Source organism: Sapajus apella, unplaced genomic scaffold (assembly GCF_009761245.1).
Source record: "Sapajus apella isolate SASKATOON/1434 unplaced genomic scaffold, GSC_monkey_1.0 scaffold94, whole genome shotgun sequence".
In the NCBI taxonomy this organism is placed as follows: Eukaryota; Metazoa; Chordata; class Mammalia; order Primates; family Cebidae; genus Sapajus; species Sapajus apella.
In genome coordinates this window covers 4,694,262-4,712,263 of record NW_022437034.1, presented here as the reverse complement: position 1 = coordinate 4,712,263, position 18,002 = coordinate 4,694,262, and the positions used below count along the sequence as shown (strand labels likewise).

General features: G+C 36.2%; 1 protein-coding gene and 1 non-coding gene across 9 annotated transcripts in view; one reads left to right on the top strand and one right to left on the bottom strand.

The window, feature by feature from the left end:
• The window catches only part of PPP3CB (protein phosphatase 3 catalytic subunit beta), a 57,971-nt gene extending 40,437 nt beyond the window's left edge, over positions 1-17,534 (top strand). For 2 of the 8 annotated variants that reach the window (XM_032256389.1, XM_032256397.1), the window contains exons 11-15: positions 5,967-5,993; positions 8,106-8,190; positions 9,563-9,660; positions 14,425-14,454; positions 15,920-17,534. In XM_032256389.1, coding sequence (XP_032112280.1) covers positions 5,967-5,993; positions 8,106-8,190; positions 9,563-9,660; positions 14,425-14,454; positions 15,920-16,098 — 419 coding nt within the window. In that variant the 3' untranslated portion in view covers positions 16,099-17,534. The remainder of the gene's footprint in view (positions 1-5,966; positions 5,994-8,105; positions 8,191-9,562; positions 9,661-14,424; positions 14,455-15,919) is intronic. The other 6 variants (XM_032256390.1, XM_032256392.1, XM_032256391.1 and 3 more) reach the window with 6 other exon arrangements.
• On the bottom strand, positions 725-786 carry LOC116535454. The gene has a single exon (XR_004262204.1). It is a non-coding gene; the product is annotated as a U7 small nuclear RNA (small nuclear RNA).
• Positions 17,535-18,002: the final 468 nt, after the last annotated feature.

The following is an 18,002-nucleotide window of genomic DNA, read 5'->3' as shown; positions in this document are numbered from 1 at the left end:
CCTCAGTACACACTATTTTGCAAAAAGTAGTCATTGCTTGGAGATGACTGTGCTATTTGATAAGTAACAAGTCACTTTTTTTGGGATATTAAAATTTGAAAATAATTTTAGTTGTTTCATTTTTTTAATGATAGTATGGGGAAGAAGGTGAACTTTGGGAAAGGAGAAATTTGGAAGAAAGACCATAAGGAAAGGAAAACTGAAGTATTAAAAGGATGTGGTTCTTGATGAATATGGACACTGCTTAGAAAAAAGAGGATAAAAATACAATTTGTTTTATTAGTACAATATTCTTAGTGCATCAGAAACATACCTGAACTCTCAATTTGGTTTTTCCTTCCTTTCAGACACTAAAATAGACTGTTTCCAAATTAGTGTGGTTGTGTCCTGAAAGACCACTTGCTAATTTAGTTTGAGATTCTGAAAGCATTTTTTCGTAGAAACAAAGCATTTTCCGTAGAAGCAAAGTTATACACGGTTGTTGTTATGTAAGCCAACAGGCCTGTGTACCTAATGCATGCTTATAATAAAAAGTAGTACTATAGAAACAAAATTCATTTTATTTGGTTTTGAAATTTTATTTAAAACTGTATTATTTAAATGTGTGTTTATTAAAACCTGAGTACATAAAAATACAATTTATAAACCAAAAATTATTCCCTTCCATATTCCCCTCACATCTGTGTTTTAGTTAATTTTTTTTTTTTTTTGGGGGGGGGGGGTGGGTGGCTTTCCTGCAAAAACCAGAAAGCCTGCTAGACAAATTCTAAAAGAGCTATAACACTGTTTTAGTATACTTTTTGTAGTTGTAATCAGTACTTAAATGTTTCCATGTATTAAATATGGTAATTGTTTACCATGTTAACATGGTAATCTATATATTGGTAAGATTTAATAGCTATATATTTCTTTTTATTTTGAGATGGAGTCTCATTCTGTTGCCAGGCTGGAGTGCAGTGGCACGATCTCAGCTCACTGCAACCTCTAGCTCCTGGTTCAAGCGATTCTCCTGCCTCAGCCTCCCAAGTAGCTGGGACTACAGGCATGCGCCACCACGCCCAGCTAATTTTTCTGTACTTTTAGTAGAGACAGAGTTTTACCATGTTGGCCAGGATGGTCTCGATTTCTTGACCTTGTGACCTCTTGCCTTGGCCTCCCAATGTGCTGTGATTATAGGCATGAGCCACGGCACCTGGCCATAGCTAATATTGCTAAGTCTATTCTATAATGTTTGGCCAGGTGTAGTGGCTCATACCTATAATCCCAGCACTATGGGAGGCCAAGGCAGGAGGATCCTTTGAGTCCAGGAGTTGGAGACCAGCCTGGGCAATATGGAAAGATTTCCCTGTCTCTATTAAAATATGTATATCTCTATATATCTCTGTGTGTGTGTGTGTGTGTGTGTGTGTATGCACACACCATAATTTTAATTTTCATAGTTAATCTCATATTGTTTGGCAGTTGGGTTCTAAATCTTACAAATAGCAGTAAAATAAACATGTTTGTATAATAGCTTTTATTTTCCTCCTTGGAATAAATTTATTGAACAGAATTATAGAGTTACAGAATTAACTCTGTAACTCTTTAGCTTCATTGTTTTAGCTGTGAACTACCAGATTGCTTTGCAGAAGGATTGGATCACTGTGAAGTGCCTCCAGCAAGGAAGCCATAGACATATTTCTCCACAGGACTACCTCATTGGATTTTGGTTATTTTTACTTATTTGCTTTATGGCTATATAGTAGTAAATTATAGTTGCTTAAATTCACATTTCTTTGATTTCTTGTGATGCTAAGTAGAAAATTACTGTTTTTTCAACTGTGTAAACTGTCCATTTCATTTGATCACTTACGGAGTAAAATCTGAATGATACCTATATAGAAATTTCTCTACTTAGAAACAGGTTTGATTCTTAAACACTTGAAAGCCCATTTGTTGGCCGGGCGTGGTGGCTCACGCCTGTAATCCCAGCACTTCGGGAGGCCGAGGCGGGTGGATCACTTGAGGTCAGGAGTTCGAAACCAGCGTGTCCAACATGGCGAAACCCCGTCTTAAAAAGAAAAAAAAAAAAGAAAGCCCATTTGTTGAAAGTACAAAGTAACTGTATACAAGTGCTACCATTGCCATCTGTTGGTGGTAGGCAGAAAATGTGCTTTTGTTCTTATACTTTGGTTAATAACTGACATAGCATATTTATATCAATTATTTTTTAGTTTGGATAGTAAACTTTAATGAATAATACTTACTTTTCCTTATTTTAATTATCTTTCCTTTTTTTTTGAGATGGAGTCTTGCTCTGTTGCCCAGGCTGGAGTATAGTGGCACAATCTTGGCTCACTGCAATCTCTGCCTCCTGGTTGGTTCAAACGATTCTCCTGCCTCAGCCTCTTGAGTAGCTGGGATTACAGGCACCCACCATTGTGCCCGGCTTATTTTTGTATTTTTAGTAGAGATGAAGTTTCACCATCTTGGCTAGGCTTGTCTCGAGCTCCTGACCTCAGGTGATCCACCCGCCTCGGCCTCCCAAAGTGCTGGGATTACAGGGGTGAGCCACTGTGCCGGGCCATTGAATAGTTTTAAACAGATATTTTGTTTCCCTGTTCTGCTGTCACTGTTTGTTCTAAGACTAGACCTGGGCTCAGATTCTAGTTCCTTATGATGGTTCCGTGGCATCAGACAACTTACTTAACCTTTCTGAGTCTCAGTTTCTCTTATCTTCAAAGAAGTGACAATAATACCTACTTCATAATGTTGAAGATATTGAGATAATGAGTAATTGAAATAATTATTGGCACATAGCCTAATTTTTTAAAGTTTTCTGTTTTTCAAATTCTGTGAAATATTTAGTGAGAATTTTAATTGATATCATATTAAATGCATATCTGAATCTAGGGAGGTTTTTAAAATTTTTCTTAAGTGATAAGGTTTCTCTCCGTTGTCCAGGCTGGTCTTGAACGCCTGGCCTCAAGCAGTCCTCCCACTTCAGTTTCTCAAAAAGTGCTGAGATTACAGGCATGAATCACCATGTCCAGCCAAGGTTTTCTTTGGTTTTGTTTTGTGTTGTTTTTTTTTTTTAAATAAATAAATAGTATTTAGTTTTCCAAACTAAGACCAAGAACTCTTGCTCTATATAATTATTTTATTTACTATAATTACTTCATTTAATACATAATTCCTTCATTTAAGATTATTTAGTTTTTGTTTGAAAAACTTTTGTTATTGTCAAGTTAAATTAATACTTCAATATTTTATGTTCTTATTTCTACTACAACTGGTGTCTTTCAACATATTTTCTATCTGTGTGGGAATATACTATATATTTGTGGGTTTATCTTGTATCTAACAAACTTGAATTAGCAGAATTATTTTTTATGATAATTTTTATTTTCTATTTTTAAAATATGTCATTTATAGGGTATCGATATTGTTATTTTCTGTATTTTTACCTTTCTTTTATTCTTTAAAAGTTATTATCAATATTGCTAATAGGAAGTTAAATAGGAATGATGGTAGGTAATGCTTTTAGTCCTCTTCCTATAAAAAGAAGAAAAAAAGTTTTCCTTGTTAAGTCTAATTATAGTAATTGGTTTTAGATACCTATGATGTATATGAAGAAAGATACTGAGTCATGTTTTGAGATTTAAACAGAAATAAATATAAAATTTTATTATATTCTAATGAGATTTTATATATCATCAATATTTTTCTGATTAGTATGATAATTTATTCACTTGTTGTATTATTCTTGCTTTCCAGGGATGAATTTAATTTGATCATTAAAGAGGCAGTGTAGTTTAATGAAAAGGATCAGTGGTTTAGGTGTCTTGTCACTACCATTCACTAGCTGTGTAATCTGAGAAAAGGCACCTAATTTCTCAGGATTTTCTTACCCAGAAAATGAGGGAATAGAGAGGATAAAAATTTTTTCCCACTCAAATAATTTTAGGAATTGTTAAGCACCATTTATGACTATGTTTCTATGGGAAAATACACTGAGTTTCAGCTTAGAAGTAGATCTCCCTTCACTGCTAACAGGGCAGATACAATTACTCCTCATTTTTTTAACTCTTCCGCTACCAAGTATTAGGAGTAGGGACTCCAAGAAAGTTTTAGGAATATGAGTCTGGGAGTTTGCATGGAGGAATGGGAATAGTTTGAAAGAGAAAAGAATATTCAGGAAATGAAGGGCAGAGGAGGAGATTCAGATGGATACTAAGGTGTAAGATGGGGTAGGGAAAGCGATACTGGAACTAGGTTTATTTCCCTTCATTTTTTGTATTTCCTGATTTCTTCCCTTTAGCTCTGTCCATCTTTTCTCCTTTCCTTTCACCATGGTGGCATGCCTTCTGTTCTTTCCTTCCTCTTTTCCTACACAACAGTGGAAACATCCTATGGATTTGTTCTGGGGAGAAATCTGACTTTGGAAAGAAAACTTGATGGATGGCTGTGGAATCAGAATAAGGGTTTAGCTTTTATTTGGGGAAAGAGAGAGAGAGCAGTATTGGGATTTCTGAGTGTCAGGAAAGGAGTAATTTTTGTATATTTAAAACTAAGATGGCTGGGTGAGGTGGCTCATGCTTGTAATCCCAGTACTTTGGGAGGCCAAGGCGGGTGGATCACCTGAGGTCAGGATTTTGAGACCAGCCTGGCCAACCTGGGAAAACCCTGTCTCTACTAAAAACATACAAAAAATTAGCCAGATGTGGTAGCGTGTGCCTGTAGTCCCAGCTTCTTGGGAGGCTGAGGTGGGAGAATTACTTTAACCTGGGTGGGGGAGGTTATAGTGAGCCGAGACTGCACCATTGCACTCCAGCCTGGTGACAGAGCAGGACTTGGTCTCAAAAAAAAAAAAAAAAAAGTTAAGATTAGGTAAAGACTGTTGTTAAGTGGTAAATCTTTGGTGCTCTATATTGTTTAATGTATATATGGGGCCATTCTTAAGACAAAAATTTGCATTAACACTGAAGTATAAATGCACATAGCATCTCTTTTAAAAGTGTTAATTGTAAAAGAGAATTTTTGAACACTAATTTCTGTGATATTTAGGTTGCATACAATTTTTTCCAAATATTTATCTTTTGTCTTCAGTTTGGTAAAGGGAAATACCTAATCCATATGTGTTACAGTTTCACTAAAATAAGTACATTTCCTGTAATGGAATAATGTATCCCAGCATTAGAATGGAAGATATGGAAAGCTCAGATGAAACCACCCCAGCTGCCTACTCTTAGAACTATTACTTGATTTGAAACAATCTATTGCTATTTTTGCAAAAAGATGTCCCCTAAACACCCAGATTAGATTGGGGACAGAAAGCACATAACTGTTGCTCCTGAGTACATGCAAAAGTTCTGCAATTCAGATTCAGGAAATCATGTGCTTTTGTTAGGGAGTGTGGGAGGTTTAGCTTTTCCTTGGTTGGGAGGGGGTGAGGTTTTCTGCTGAGGCAGTTTATAAAGTTATCAACATTTCTCTGTATGTACTACAGATTTTGCAGATGTTGGTGTCCTTGAAGAACCACATGAGTTTGTATTTCATTTATATTATTACCTTTTACTTAATATACTTCCACAGGTGACACATTTCCTTAGGGGTATGACTATAAATGTGCAATTGTTGTTAGCAGTCCTTTATCAGTCTTACGTGTTTTCACATGTTTTTTTCTGTCCCTAATTATGTCTGCTTTCATCAGATATGATAGTCATTCTGTCCTTAATTTCTTCCGAGCACATATCTTTTAAGAAATCTTTACTTTAGAGCTCTACCCAGTGGCATCCCTCTTTATTCAACAGATTCTACAGTACTACATTTTTCAATTTTTCAAATATGAGGGCCTTCATTTTTCTCCCTTTCTTTCTACATTCATTCTTCAGTACCACTGCCAAGTTAAATCTCTATCTTTTTATTTGTCTCAACCACCTTTTCTCCATCATTCACTTCCTTTTTTCTGGACTCTCCATCTGAAGAACGGCTCATATATGGCAATAAAAAAGGTACAGACCAGACAGAGTAACATTGTTTTGAAATATGACTTCATAACTTATCCTCATGTCCATGTAAGTTAGCACATTCATCAAGTAATGTTTATGTGGAGTCCTCTTGGGCCTTGTTCAAATTTAGGTTAAGTTTTATCTGAGTTAGTATTTGGTATTTTTAGAAGTCATATTCCAAGATATCTGTCTTTCTGTGCATGGAAATATTTTTCCCTCCTTTTCATTCCTCTTGTTTTAAAATTTCATTCTTTTGCTTATTTGTAATGTTTTGTATTTTTCCCTGCATGATTAGGGTTGTTTGATTGTCTGTATTATTTCCCAAAGAAATGTTACTGTGGACATTTACTTTAATATGATGCATGATATGTTTGTAGACTGATTTAAAATCCTGATTTGTACAGTGTTTTTATATTCCTGTGAATTTTTCATTTGATATCAGTATAGTTTACATGTCATTCGGTTTTACAGATATAGAAATTAAGACTGAAAATATGAATGTACCTCATTACAGCCATCCTCCCCAACCCCCTACTGCTTATCCCCAGTCTAGCTCCTTAAAAATTCTGTCAATTTTAAAACAAAATGTTTATAATAATTGATTAGAAGATAATCAGGCTTACCTTCTTCTATCCTTGGACAAGTGACTTAATAAACTCAGTTTCTTTGTCTATAAAATGAGGAGATTGCACTTTATAGTATCTCCAATGTTTCTTCAAATTCTAATATTCTATGATTCTTAGATTTCTAGTTTTTTTTTTTTTTTTTTTTTGTATTTTAAAAATACCTGTTTAGAGTGCCATGGTACCCAGGTACCCACACAGTTTTGGACTTGTAAAAGCTGTAGCTTCAGTGCTCATAGTATTTACCCTTTAGAAGATCATAAACATACCATGGAGCCGATTTTTTCCCCCTAAAATATGTCTTTTGTTTCTATCTTTAAAGCTGGATTTCTTTTTCTCTTTTCTTGCAGTCAGGTCCAGTCATTATCTTAGTTTTTAATTATATGTAATTGTGGACTGCTTGAATTTTAAATGAGATGTTCTCTCCCAAAAAGACTTACATAGAGTTGTTCAGACCTCTGTATACCTAAGGCCCCTTTGGAACTAGTGTCTTTAGCATTTCCTTAACCTTCTCCTCAACCCTGGTGCTTCCATTTGTGTTTTCATTATGTTGAAGCACAGCTCTGAGGAACCACACTTTTGGGTCCAGAGTGATTCTAGTTGCTATATATGAGATAACAGGACTGAGATTGATGATGTTCTTTCTGGAGGCCAAGGGAAGGAAGAGAAAACCTTTGAGTCATTCCAGCCAGGGATTTAGTTATTGTGGTATATTTTCTTCTGCATCAATCATAGATAGCACAGCTAACCCTTTAGAGATGAAGCAGTAGTGATCCTTTAGCCATGTTTTTCTCATTACTTATGTCATACTTACCTAGAGATGTGAAAGATTGTATATATTTGCATGACCTTAGGGACACACCTGGTACATTAGATTAAGATGTGCATTGTTGACTGCTGGTATGGTCCTTAGTTCAGGATTACCTGCACAGTAGCTCCTTCATGCCATTAGTTTTAAACCAACTCAAAGCAAAAAGCTTATTCTGTCATAGTCTGATGGGATATTGTCAGTCTGCATGTCAAATACTTTGTGATAATTAAATAAAACTACAGGACTGTTAACAAATTCCTGTCTGTTAGTCTGCATGCCATAGGTTCTCACGAAAGTTAAACAGAGACTATAGGATTATTATCAGTTTTTGCCCTCTGGTTTGTAATGCAAGTTGGGCTCATGTTTCTTGTTTTTTTGTTTTTGTTGTTTGTTTTTTGTTTTTCCCATTGCTGTTTTACTGATCAGCCAGTAGAGTAAAATCATAAAGTTTGTGGATTACTTTTTATTTCTACATGTATCAGACCCCAGTACTAGACCAATGCTGAGCTAAACATTGAGAGAGCAAGAAGTTTTTTAGCATGAGTTCATCTAGTACCCTCCATGTAAGCTGGTGGCAGGGGACTTGGTATTGGTTTAGGTGAGTGTGGAACAGGCTAACAGAATATTGTAAGCATGCATGCCCTAAACTTGAGCCTTTCTCTCTATTTATTCCATTGAAAGTAGGTTCAGCTGCAGCCCGGAAAGAAATCATAAGAAACAAAATTCGAGCAATTGGCAAGATGGCAAGAGTCTTCTCTGTTCTTAGGTAATGATATATTTTCTTGATTATTTGTTTTGCAGAAAGTAACGTTTATTGTACCTTGTTACAAGCATTGTTCTGCTTGACATCTGAAAGCAACATGGGGCCGGGTGTGGTAATACACACCTGTAATCTCAGCACTTTGGGGTGCCAAGGCAGGCAGATCACCTGAGGTCAGGAGTTTGAGACCAGCCTGGCCAAGGTGATGAAACCCTGTCTCTACTAAAAATACAAAAAAATTAGCTGGCCTGGTAGTGCACACCTGTAGCCCCAGCTACCCGGGAGGCTGAGGCACGAGAATTGCTTGAACCAGGGAGACAGAGGTTGCAGTGGGCCAAGATTGCACCACTGCACTCCAGCCTGGGCGACAGAGCAAGGCTCTGTCTCCAAAAAAATAAGGCAACATGGTATCATTCTTCCTGTAAAGAAGTTACTTAGGCCCATAGGCCAGGCGCCATGGCTCATGCCTGTAATCCCAGCACCTGAGGAGGCCGAGGTGGGCAGATGTTTGAGCTCAGGAGTTCAAGACCAGGCTAGGAAACATGGCGAAAGCCCACCTCTACAAAAAAGAATACAAAATTAGCTGGGCCTGGTGGCGTGCACCTGTGGTTCCAGCTGTTTGGGAGGCTGAGATGGGAGGATCACCTGAGCCCAGGAAGTTGTCAGCAGTGAGCTATGATAGCGGCACTGCCCTCCAGCCTGGGTGACGGAGTGAGACCTTGTCTCAAAAAGAAAAAAGTTAATTATATGTTTGTTTATTGAAGATGGGAACACAAGTCCCTTTGAAGCTAAGATTTTTGACTCTGGTGATTATTATTGCTCATCTTTGGTGTCTCTTTTTTTAGTGATAAAACTAAATTTACACCTTGAAAGTTGGAGCAGGGTAAGAAGAAGGGGATACTTTTTAGAGTATTCTTGATGAACTTGTTCATCCATATAGAAAGTCCGTTGTGCTGGAGCCATAAATTGCCGTCCCTGGGGTTAATTCAGGAAGACCAGGTTTAAGGGTACAAATGAATAGGTCAGTCTTTAAAAATTGGTTTTCAAAACTGATTATATCAGACATTTGAACTTCCGTGCATATGAAATACCGTTATATGCATACTATTTTCTCAACAGTATGATGCCCCTTGATGAATCTTACCACATATTTAATAAAGCATTTCAGGAAAAATAATATATACCTCAATTGTAAGGCACACCCTCATATCTGAAACACTTAAAATATACAAAAATAAATGTCTTGAAATTGAGGAAAATATGGTAATAACAAGAATGTTATAAATTTTATATATGGCCTACATCTAGACCCCATGTTTTCTTTTAAATTAAGTACTTGTTGGAAGTATCTAATATTTGTTGTATCTCTCTGCTATAGGGAGGAGAGTGAAAGTGTGCTGACACTCAAGGGCCTGACTCCCACAGGGATGTTGCCTAGTGGAGTGTTAGCTGGAGGACGGCAGACCCTGCAAAGTGGTAATGATGTTATGCAACTTGCTGTGCCTCAGATGGACTGGGGCACACCTCACTCTTTTGCTAACAATACACATAATGCATGCAGGGAATTCCTTCTGTTTTTTAGTTCCTGTCTCAGCAGCTGACATAGACAGGGTACTGTATTAGCTAGCGTCTGATTAATACTTGATCAGGGCAGAATATTGATAGAATGGGCATTCCTTTCGATTGAAAATAATGATCAGTTCCTCCGCTTTTCATGCAGTGATATGGGAGCAGCTCATATCATAATGTCTGAAGTATTTATTCATTTGTCTAACTCATCCTTTTCTTTTAAAAGCCCCAATTTCAGAATGTGAATCATTCCTATTACTAAAATGGAAATGTAATTCCAAGTTTCTTATTTTTAATTTTTAAAATTTATGTCATTGTATTAGACTATGCTTATATTTAAAACTACTTAATTTAGAGTTAACTACCTGCTTGGGCCCCAGAACAGTACTTATGCACTTCAGTTGCCAAAATATTTGTGCAAGGTTTTGTACCCTGGTAAATGATGCCAAAGTTTGTTTTCTGTGGTGTTTGTCAAATGTTCTATGTATAATTAACTGTCTGTAACATGCTGTTTCCTTCCTCTGCAGATGTAGCTGCTTTCCTAAATCTGTCTGTCTTTCTTTAGGTTAGCTGTATGTCTGTAAAAGTATGTTCAATTAAATTACTCCATCAGACACTTGTCTGTCTTTCAATGTAGAAGCAGCTTTGTAGCACCTTGTTTTGAGGTTTGCTGCATTTGTTGCTGCACTTTGTGCATTCTGAACATGAATGTAACATTAGATATTAACTCATTGTTATAAGGGGTTGAATTTAAATCCTGTAAGTCAAAATTAAAAGGGTGTTATTAAGTGTGCCTTTATTTTGCATGAAAATAAAAAGAATTATACGTAAAGCATTTCTGTAATCTGGCTCATTGAATATTTTATACTTAAAAAAACTTTTTTTGGTGTAAATATTTGTGTAAATACTGGGTTAACTTTTTTAAAGCCCATTACAGATTAAATAGAAGAGAGTGATGTGAATATTAGTGACCATACATAGTAATTCAGTCTAGATTTCTTTCCCTGTGGTTGGAAAGCAAAAAATATGATGTGGAAAAGCCTGCATTTCTTGTAGTCACTTTTGACAGCCCTCTAAGGGTCATTGTCTATTAAAATAGCAACAGATCTGATGTTTTCCTTAGTCATAGTTAAGTTTCTTTTTGGTGTTGTAATTAGTGACTTTTTTAGAGAGAAAAAAATAGGCAATTTTAATTGAATGAATTTAAATTTGACTTCACAATTTTATTTCATTCAGTTCCATAATAAGTGCTTTCTTTTCTTTCTTTTTTGTTCGTTTGTTCTTTCTTTCTCTTTTTCTCATCTCTTTCTCTCATTCTCTCTCACTCTGTCTCTCTTCCTTTTTTTTTTTTTTTTGTGTGTGTGTGTGTACATGTGTGTGTGTGAGAGACAGAGAGAGAGAGAGAGAGAGAGAGAGAGAGAGAGAGAGACAGGTCTGGTCTCTTGCTCTGTCACTCAGGCTGGAGTGCAATGCAGCCTCAACCTCCTGGGCTCAAGCAGTCCTCCATTTCAGTCCCCGGCATAGCTGAGACCATAGGCTCATGCCACCACACCCGGCTAATTTTTTTTATTTTTTGTAGAGGTAAGGTTTCCCTGTATTGCCCAGGCTGGTCTTAAACTCCTGGGCTCAAGCAGTCTTCTGACCTCAGCCTCCCAAAGTGCTGGTATTATAGGCTTGAGCCAGTATGCTTGGCCAATGATTGCTTTTTAATTAAAAAAAAAATTTTCCTCTAAACAATTTTTACTTGTAGCCTATACATTTTCTATTTTAAATGTCATTGTATTGTCCACTACCAACACTGGTATATCTGAAAAGTACACTGTTTTGAAATTATAGTTATAAATTTTCATTCTGAACGAGGTTTCTTTTTTGATTTTTTTAAAAACCTGCTTTGATTTGCTTTACATTCCTTGCCTTCCATTTTTCTTATTATATTGTAAACATTAGAAAACTGAACTAAAAATAATTTCATGAACGTATATTAAAACAAGACCTTAAACATTCAATAAAATGGTAAAAATGTTAATAGAAAAGGATGAACTTGAATAGCTTCAAAAATACTATTCTTTGTTCAAAAAACAAAAATAAAACCAAAAGGGTATCATACTTAAATAAATCTACACTATAGTCATCTCTCAATTATCCTTAGATATAACATTACTTTTATATTGTATCCACAGCAAACTTTGCTTTCAGATTTCACAATTAGCACCTGCTAATTACATGCTTTGTTGACAGCTCAGCACTTCTATTTATTCTTAATTTGCACACAGCTTGACGCTCATTCCTTCAGCTTTGAAACCACCCTCAATTGCTGCGGAGATTTGAAAGACAGCAGCTTTGCTGGGAGGACTCTGTTCCCAGCATGGACTAAATTACTGGAAAGAGTTGAGTTTAAGGGGTCTAATTTGGGACCCCTTAAACTAGATAGCTTCTAGTTTAGGTAGCTCTTGATAGTGTGGTTTAGGCATTTGGTTGAAATTATTTTCCTAGCATAAGATAAATCCACTTTGAAACAAATAGCAAAAGTCATACAAAAGCTACATCTTTATGATTATTTTTTAAAAAGTTAACCTACATTTTAAATTTTAGTAGTTAAGTTTCCTGATGTTAGTACATATAATTGAGAGGTACTGCAACAGGAAAAAATTTTTATATCTAAGACCTCATGCCTAATTATCAGAAAATAAAAATTGTCTTTTCAAGAACTTTAAAAGTTAATTTACATGATGTTTCTTGAGTGTTTTTACAAACTGCACAACTCTATTGGAGTCGGATTTTCTTTTCATATTTATTTTATGTATGTTTCTTTCTGGGAAATTCGATTGAGAGCTAGCGTTGTAATGCTACAACCAGGATCTATATGGGAAATATATGTGGCCAATTCTATTTTAATAATGCCAAATTCCTCAGTCATTTATCCTATGTAGTACTGAGGAACACAGTTTGAGATAGCACTGTGCTCAAACTTACTAAGGCCATGTCAAGATGGCCTATATAACTGAAAACAGTAGAGAAATAGTGCCTTTCAGATAGTTTTGCAAGTAGCAGATCTGGGCTTAAGCGATCTTCCTGCTTCAGCTTCCCGAGTAGCTGGGACTACAAGTGAATGCCACCATGCTCAGCTAATTTTTTAAATTTCTGGAGGGGAGATGAGGTATCTATCTCTATGTGTTGCCCAGGCTTGAGCTCAAAAGCTCAAACCATCCTTCCACCTCGGCCGTCCAGAGTGCTGGAATTATAGGCATGATCCTCCAAGTCCTGCCCGATTTGTAATATAATTTAACAGTCAAGGAAAATTAACTCTTACTCAGTGTTTGTCCTTTTCCCTTTGGGTCCCCAATTCACTTTACTCTTTAGCTAAGATCACCATTTTCTAATTTAGTACACTTTAATTCCTTAGATTCATCAGTTTCTTTTACATTAATTTCTTCGGTTTAAATTGTTTCTAAATCATGTTAATTGCTAAAAGATCATTTTGGGAATAATTATTCTAACTGGCCTTATTGCAGAAGAAGCAAAGTAAAAGAGACAAGGGCATTACTGTTAAAAATATTCTGAGTAATTGAGGGAATGGACAATATGTAAGCCAGTATTGTTCTCTGCTATCTTAGGTCCTGGTCCTCAGTGTGAGTTTATACAGTTCAAACCCAGAAATGAGCAAATAAAAGAATCTTTGACTACAAAATGTTTGACTAAATATGTTGAAATTCTCGAAATGGGCCAGTGACACACTATACCAAGAAATAGGTCTTATTTGTAATATGACCTATGTGCCTATGTCATGAAATAATCAGAATTTATGCCTGTAAGACCTCACTTCCATTCTTTAACGTCTCTTTAATTGGTAGATGAGTAAGAAGGATGCTTAGTAGGCTTTTCCTGAGTCAAATTTGAGTTTGTGACAAACTGATTGAGTATAAATGGAGTTTTTTAAGGCTATAGATGTTAATGTCTGTAGGCATTTGGAACATCAGTACTAGAATAGAAAGGAAATCCCTGGTAGACAGGAGGAATCCTTTCAGGTCCCCCACAAAGAACAGAGCCACAGAACTGTTCTACTTAGATTAATTCACCAAGTTTACTGCCCTTAAATTTCACTGTAGTCATATCAGCTCTTGCGGCTTATGTTTTGCCTTATAAATTAGAAGTGGCAAGTAAAGCATTGCTGACCCCTTCTAGTTTACGTCTTAGAGAACCAACTGGTAATGAGTGTTGTTCTCACTGACATGAAAGAAAAGACTTTTCTGTTTGCTTTTCTGCTACAATTCTATTATAATTTTACCCTAGAGCATTTTCCTGTGATTTGTGATGGATGTGATATAATAAACATAATGGAAAATTCTAAGGCCATCAAATTACTGATTCAAGATGGGTAATTAATACTGGAGTGCATTTGCATGGGTGCTGAGGTGTCTGTGTTTACAGTAGGTTTATGTGTTCTGTGCTCTGAGTGATGTTGTCATAGTGCTGTGTGTAAACTGTGCTGTGTCAGGAATTGGGGATTGGGATGGGGCTCTCTAATTTGGGTACTATTTATGTTAAATTGTAAATGATGATGTAGTATGGGATACTGTGATATTTTAAGTGATCATTGCCTTTTCTGCTGTACAATATGACCCTTCTCATCTCTCTCATTCATTTTGCATGCCTCTGCTCACTTCTGTACAGCCACAGTTGAGGCTATTGAGGCTGAAAAAGGTATGATCAGAGTCCTTGTGCTGGGCAGAGATCTGTGGTGTGTGGGTGGGCATCAGAGAATGTCCTGTGGGTGTGTTTTACTCCTAGCTTGCACAGCCCAAGATGAATCAGACTCACTGACTCATCAAATTTAGTAGTCCTGTAGCCCTTTTTTTTTTTTTTTTTTAATTTTTCTTTTTTAAATCAGAAGGGCTAATATCTATGGTGACAGTCTTTTTCTTTTTTCTGGTATAATATGCAATCAAAATGTAATGTTCCTGATTTCTTTAGAGTATAGCATGTTATGCTATATAGTATAGCTTTATAAAGTTGCCTGTTTTAATAGAAATTACCAACTGACCTGCAAAGAGATCTGTTCCATATTTTGCATGATTCTATGCTACTCAGATTTTTTTTCCTTAAGTGAAACCTCCTCCAGCTATAGGTATGAGTTTGCTTTTACTCATTTTCAGTAGTGTGCCTGCCTGAGAATACAGGAACTGTCCCTATAATGCTTTTCTTTTTTCTTTTTTTTTTTTTTGGCTGCAGTTTGGGCTATAGTTTATGGATAAGATTATATTCATATATATCATGTGTTGGCTTAGTATTTCACATTCTTCAATGTTTGCAGCCCCAGCCATTTGTTTGGTTCATATGCACACACTAAGTCCTAGGGATTGCAAATATTAAGCAACCAGATTATAACTAGTTGTTTGAAAATCTTTCCCATGAACATTTTAATAATGGAGAATGCATCATTCTAGAGGAAGTAAATGATAAACCTTACAGTTGGTGGACAATTGCCATTTATTTTGATTTGAGTTTTTAAAGATTGTGCAATATGGCTATGAATTAAGACATATCCTAAAATATGAGATTATAAATACTTCTTTGCTATCACCCATACACAGATCTAACTCTTGGAGGCACTTCCCACCTTTTTCATGTTATATTGGTGGTGATGAGCTGACCTTGACCTCCAAGATACTTGGTTCTGATATACTATAGTTTAACCTTTCTTTACCTCTTTCTCCTCCCAAGCTCTTGGTACAGATTTGTATGTTGAGGATTAACCTTGTTTAGCCTCCTCACTTGCCCCTACTCTCGTTGCTGCCTTACTGTGATAGTCACTGGTGATCTTAGGGACTGATAAAGGAGATAATTGGTATAGTAGAAGTCAGACCTAGATCATTTCCTGGAGGTTGATTTTGGGGGCAGGAAAGGGTTAAAATTTTTTGTTTTTTAATTTTTTTGAAAGGCTTTGCTAACACTTGTCATCTATGAAGCTATCATGTTTACAGTTAGATTTAAACATTTCACATTTTAAGGGGAAAACTGAAATGAGGATAGGATTCAGTTAAAGTAAGATTTAAGTGTTGCTACTTACAGCTACTAATTTCTTTCTTCTTAAAAATCATTAATTATGTTTTTGAAATCTCAGAAATGTTTTTCAATTACTGACTTATCAAATTTGCATTTTGTTAAGCAATACGAGGATTCTCTCCACCACATAGAATCTGCAGTTTTGAAGAGGCAAAGGGTTTGGATAGGATCAATGAGAGAATGCCACCTCGGAAAGATGCTGTACAGCAAGATGGTTTCAATTCTCTGAACACCGCACATGCCACTGAGAACCACGGGACGGGCAACCATACTGCCCAGTGACCCACGACTTCCCAGGGACTCTCACATCTCGGGCCCCAAATGGACAGATCACCCGAGGAGCTGGAGGGGTCGGCCCAGCTGACTGTAAATGTCACAGTCCCTCTGAAGAAACCATTGTGCTTCTGAGACCCCAGCTTCCTTCCTGGATGGAGGCTTGAGGGCCCTGGGACATGTGCTTTCTGATAAGATTGGGTCATCGCTGCCAAGGTGGAGAGCAGTGAGCAAGGGGCTTGGGGCAATTTCCAGTGGAGGGCATCCACACCTCCATTTATGCTTGTGGTTCACACATTTAAGTTTACAAATCAGATTTCTTTTCCCCTTCAGTAGAATTAGATTTTGTTTTTCAACCATGACTTCAAATGCAATCATAAGAGCTAAAGTGGACTTTTCTTTTTCCATGAAATGTCTTTAAAGGATGAATTAGCATGGTCTTAAAATACATTTCTGAGGTTACTAGCTGTATTTTGAATTGTGAGCAAAATGCTGAGAAACCCAGTTGGCATTTATACAAAATGTTGACCTCAGGTCTATAGTTCTTAAATGTGGCTAATTCTGTAACATAGTCTTGGTATTTTTTAATTATGAATGCATATCCTATTTCTAGGCAGGCTCTTTTACTTGAACACAAATCCAAAAACTAATTTAGAATCTTTTTTGCCCATATCTTTTAAGATTTACACCCAGAGATTTAAGAAGAAAACCTCTAAATTTCAAAATTATGAAGAATTACAGAATTACTCATTTAAGGTACTTTAAAAGAAGTTTGTACATTGTCAAAGTAAATTTTAATTCAAATCATGTCTGTAAAACTTGACGTATTTTGTGTATGCATGTTTTCATTTTGCAAATATTTAATATATAGACCTATGATGTACAGGTACGACATGTATAGGTTACCTAGATGTTATGAGAAATTTTAGTTTATTGTGAGTACTCAAGTTGCTTAAATAGCCACCAGGGTGATTTGCTGCTGGCTTTCTATCATTTTTATGTTTTAATGCAAAGGAAATTTTAAAATGTTCTGGAAGTGTTTTTGATTAAGCAATGCAGCCTAGAAGCAATGGTTCTGTTCAATCATTCAGATGTTAGTGGAAGCATAAAAGTCAAGACTGCATGTTGAAACTTTTCTTTTGATAGTTAACTGAACTGCTTGGTTAAACTAAATGGAACCATGTGCTAATTTTTCACAATTATTGACCTGTATTGATTGCCACTGTAGTTTGGTATTTCCCTTTACTTTGGTGGCCTGCTTCCCTCATGCCCTGGAATACAACTCAGAGCTCCAGGCAGCGGAACCATTTATTGTTTTGTTTGCCAGAAAGTGCACCCTGTATGGTCTCCTGTCTAAGTTGGAAATATTATGCATGTGCAGGACTATTCGAGTATTTTATAAACAGTAGCACACAATAAATTCCATGCATGGGCCGCTGCTCCTATCTCTGTGTTGGGTTTTATTTAGAAGATGCACTCTGATTTGGCCCTTTGATCCAAATCAGAAAATCCTGTTACTAGAGCTGGGATATCCTCCGGAGATTATCTCATGGATAGTTCATGGCGATTTCATTAAATTCTTTATAAATTTTGCCTTTAAAAAGATGCTTGCTATATGCTTGTTTTATAAGAGCATTAGTAACTGAGCACTAGAGGACTTTCCCTAGTTTAGGCCACTTAATCTAATATTTAAGATCACTGTTTATTTTAATTAAAAGAAAATATGTTATTGTCTAGAATTTTGTCACAGTGGCATTGGGAATTTACTGGATGTTCTAACAAGAAAAAATATTAGTGATAATTGCATATTTCTATCCTATTCCTTTCTTCTTTGTCATAATCAAAATAAGTATAGGATTTTGCACATTGAAGGATATTAGGATATTGCTCAAAATTGTATAATATAATCATAT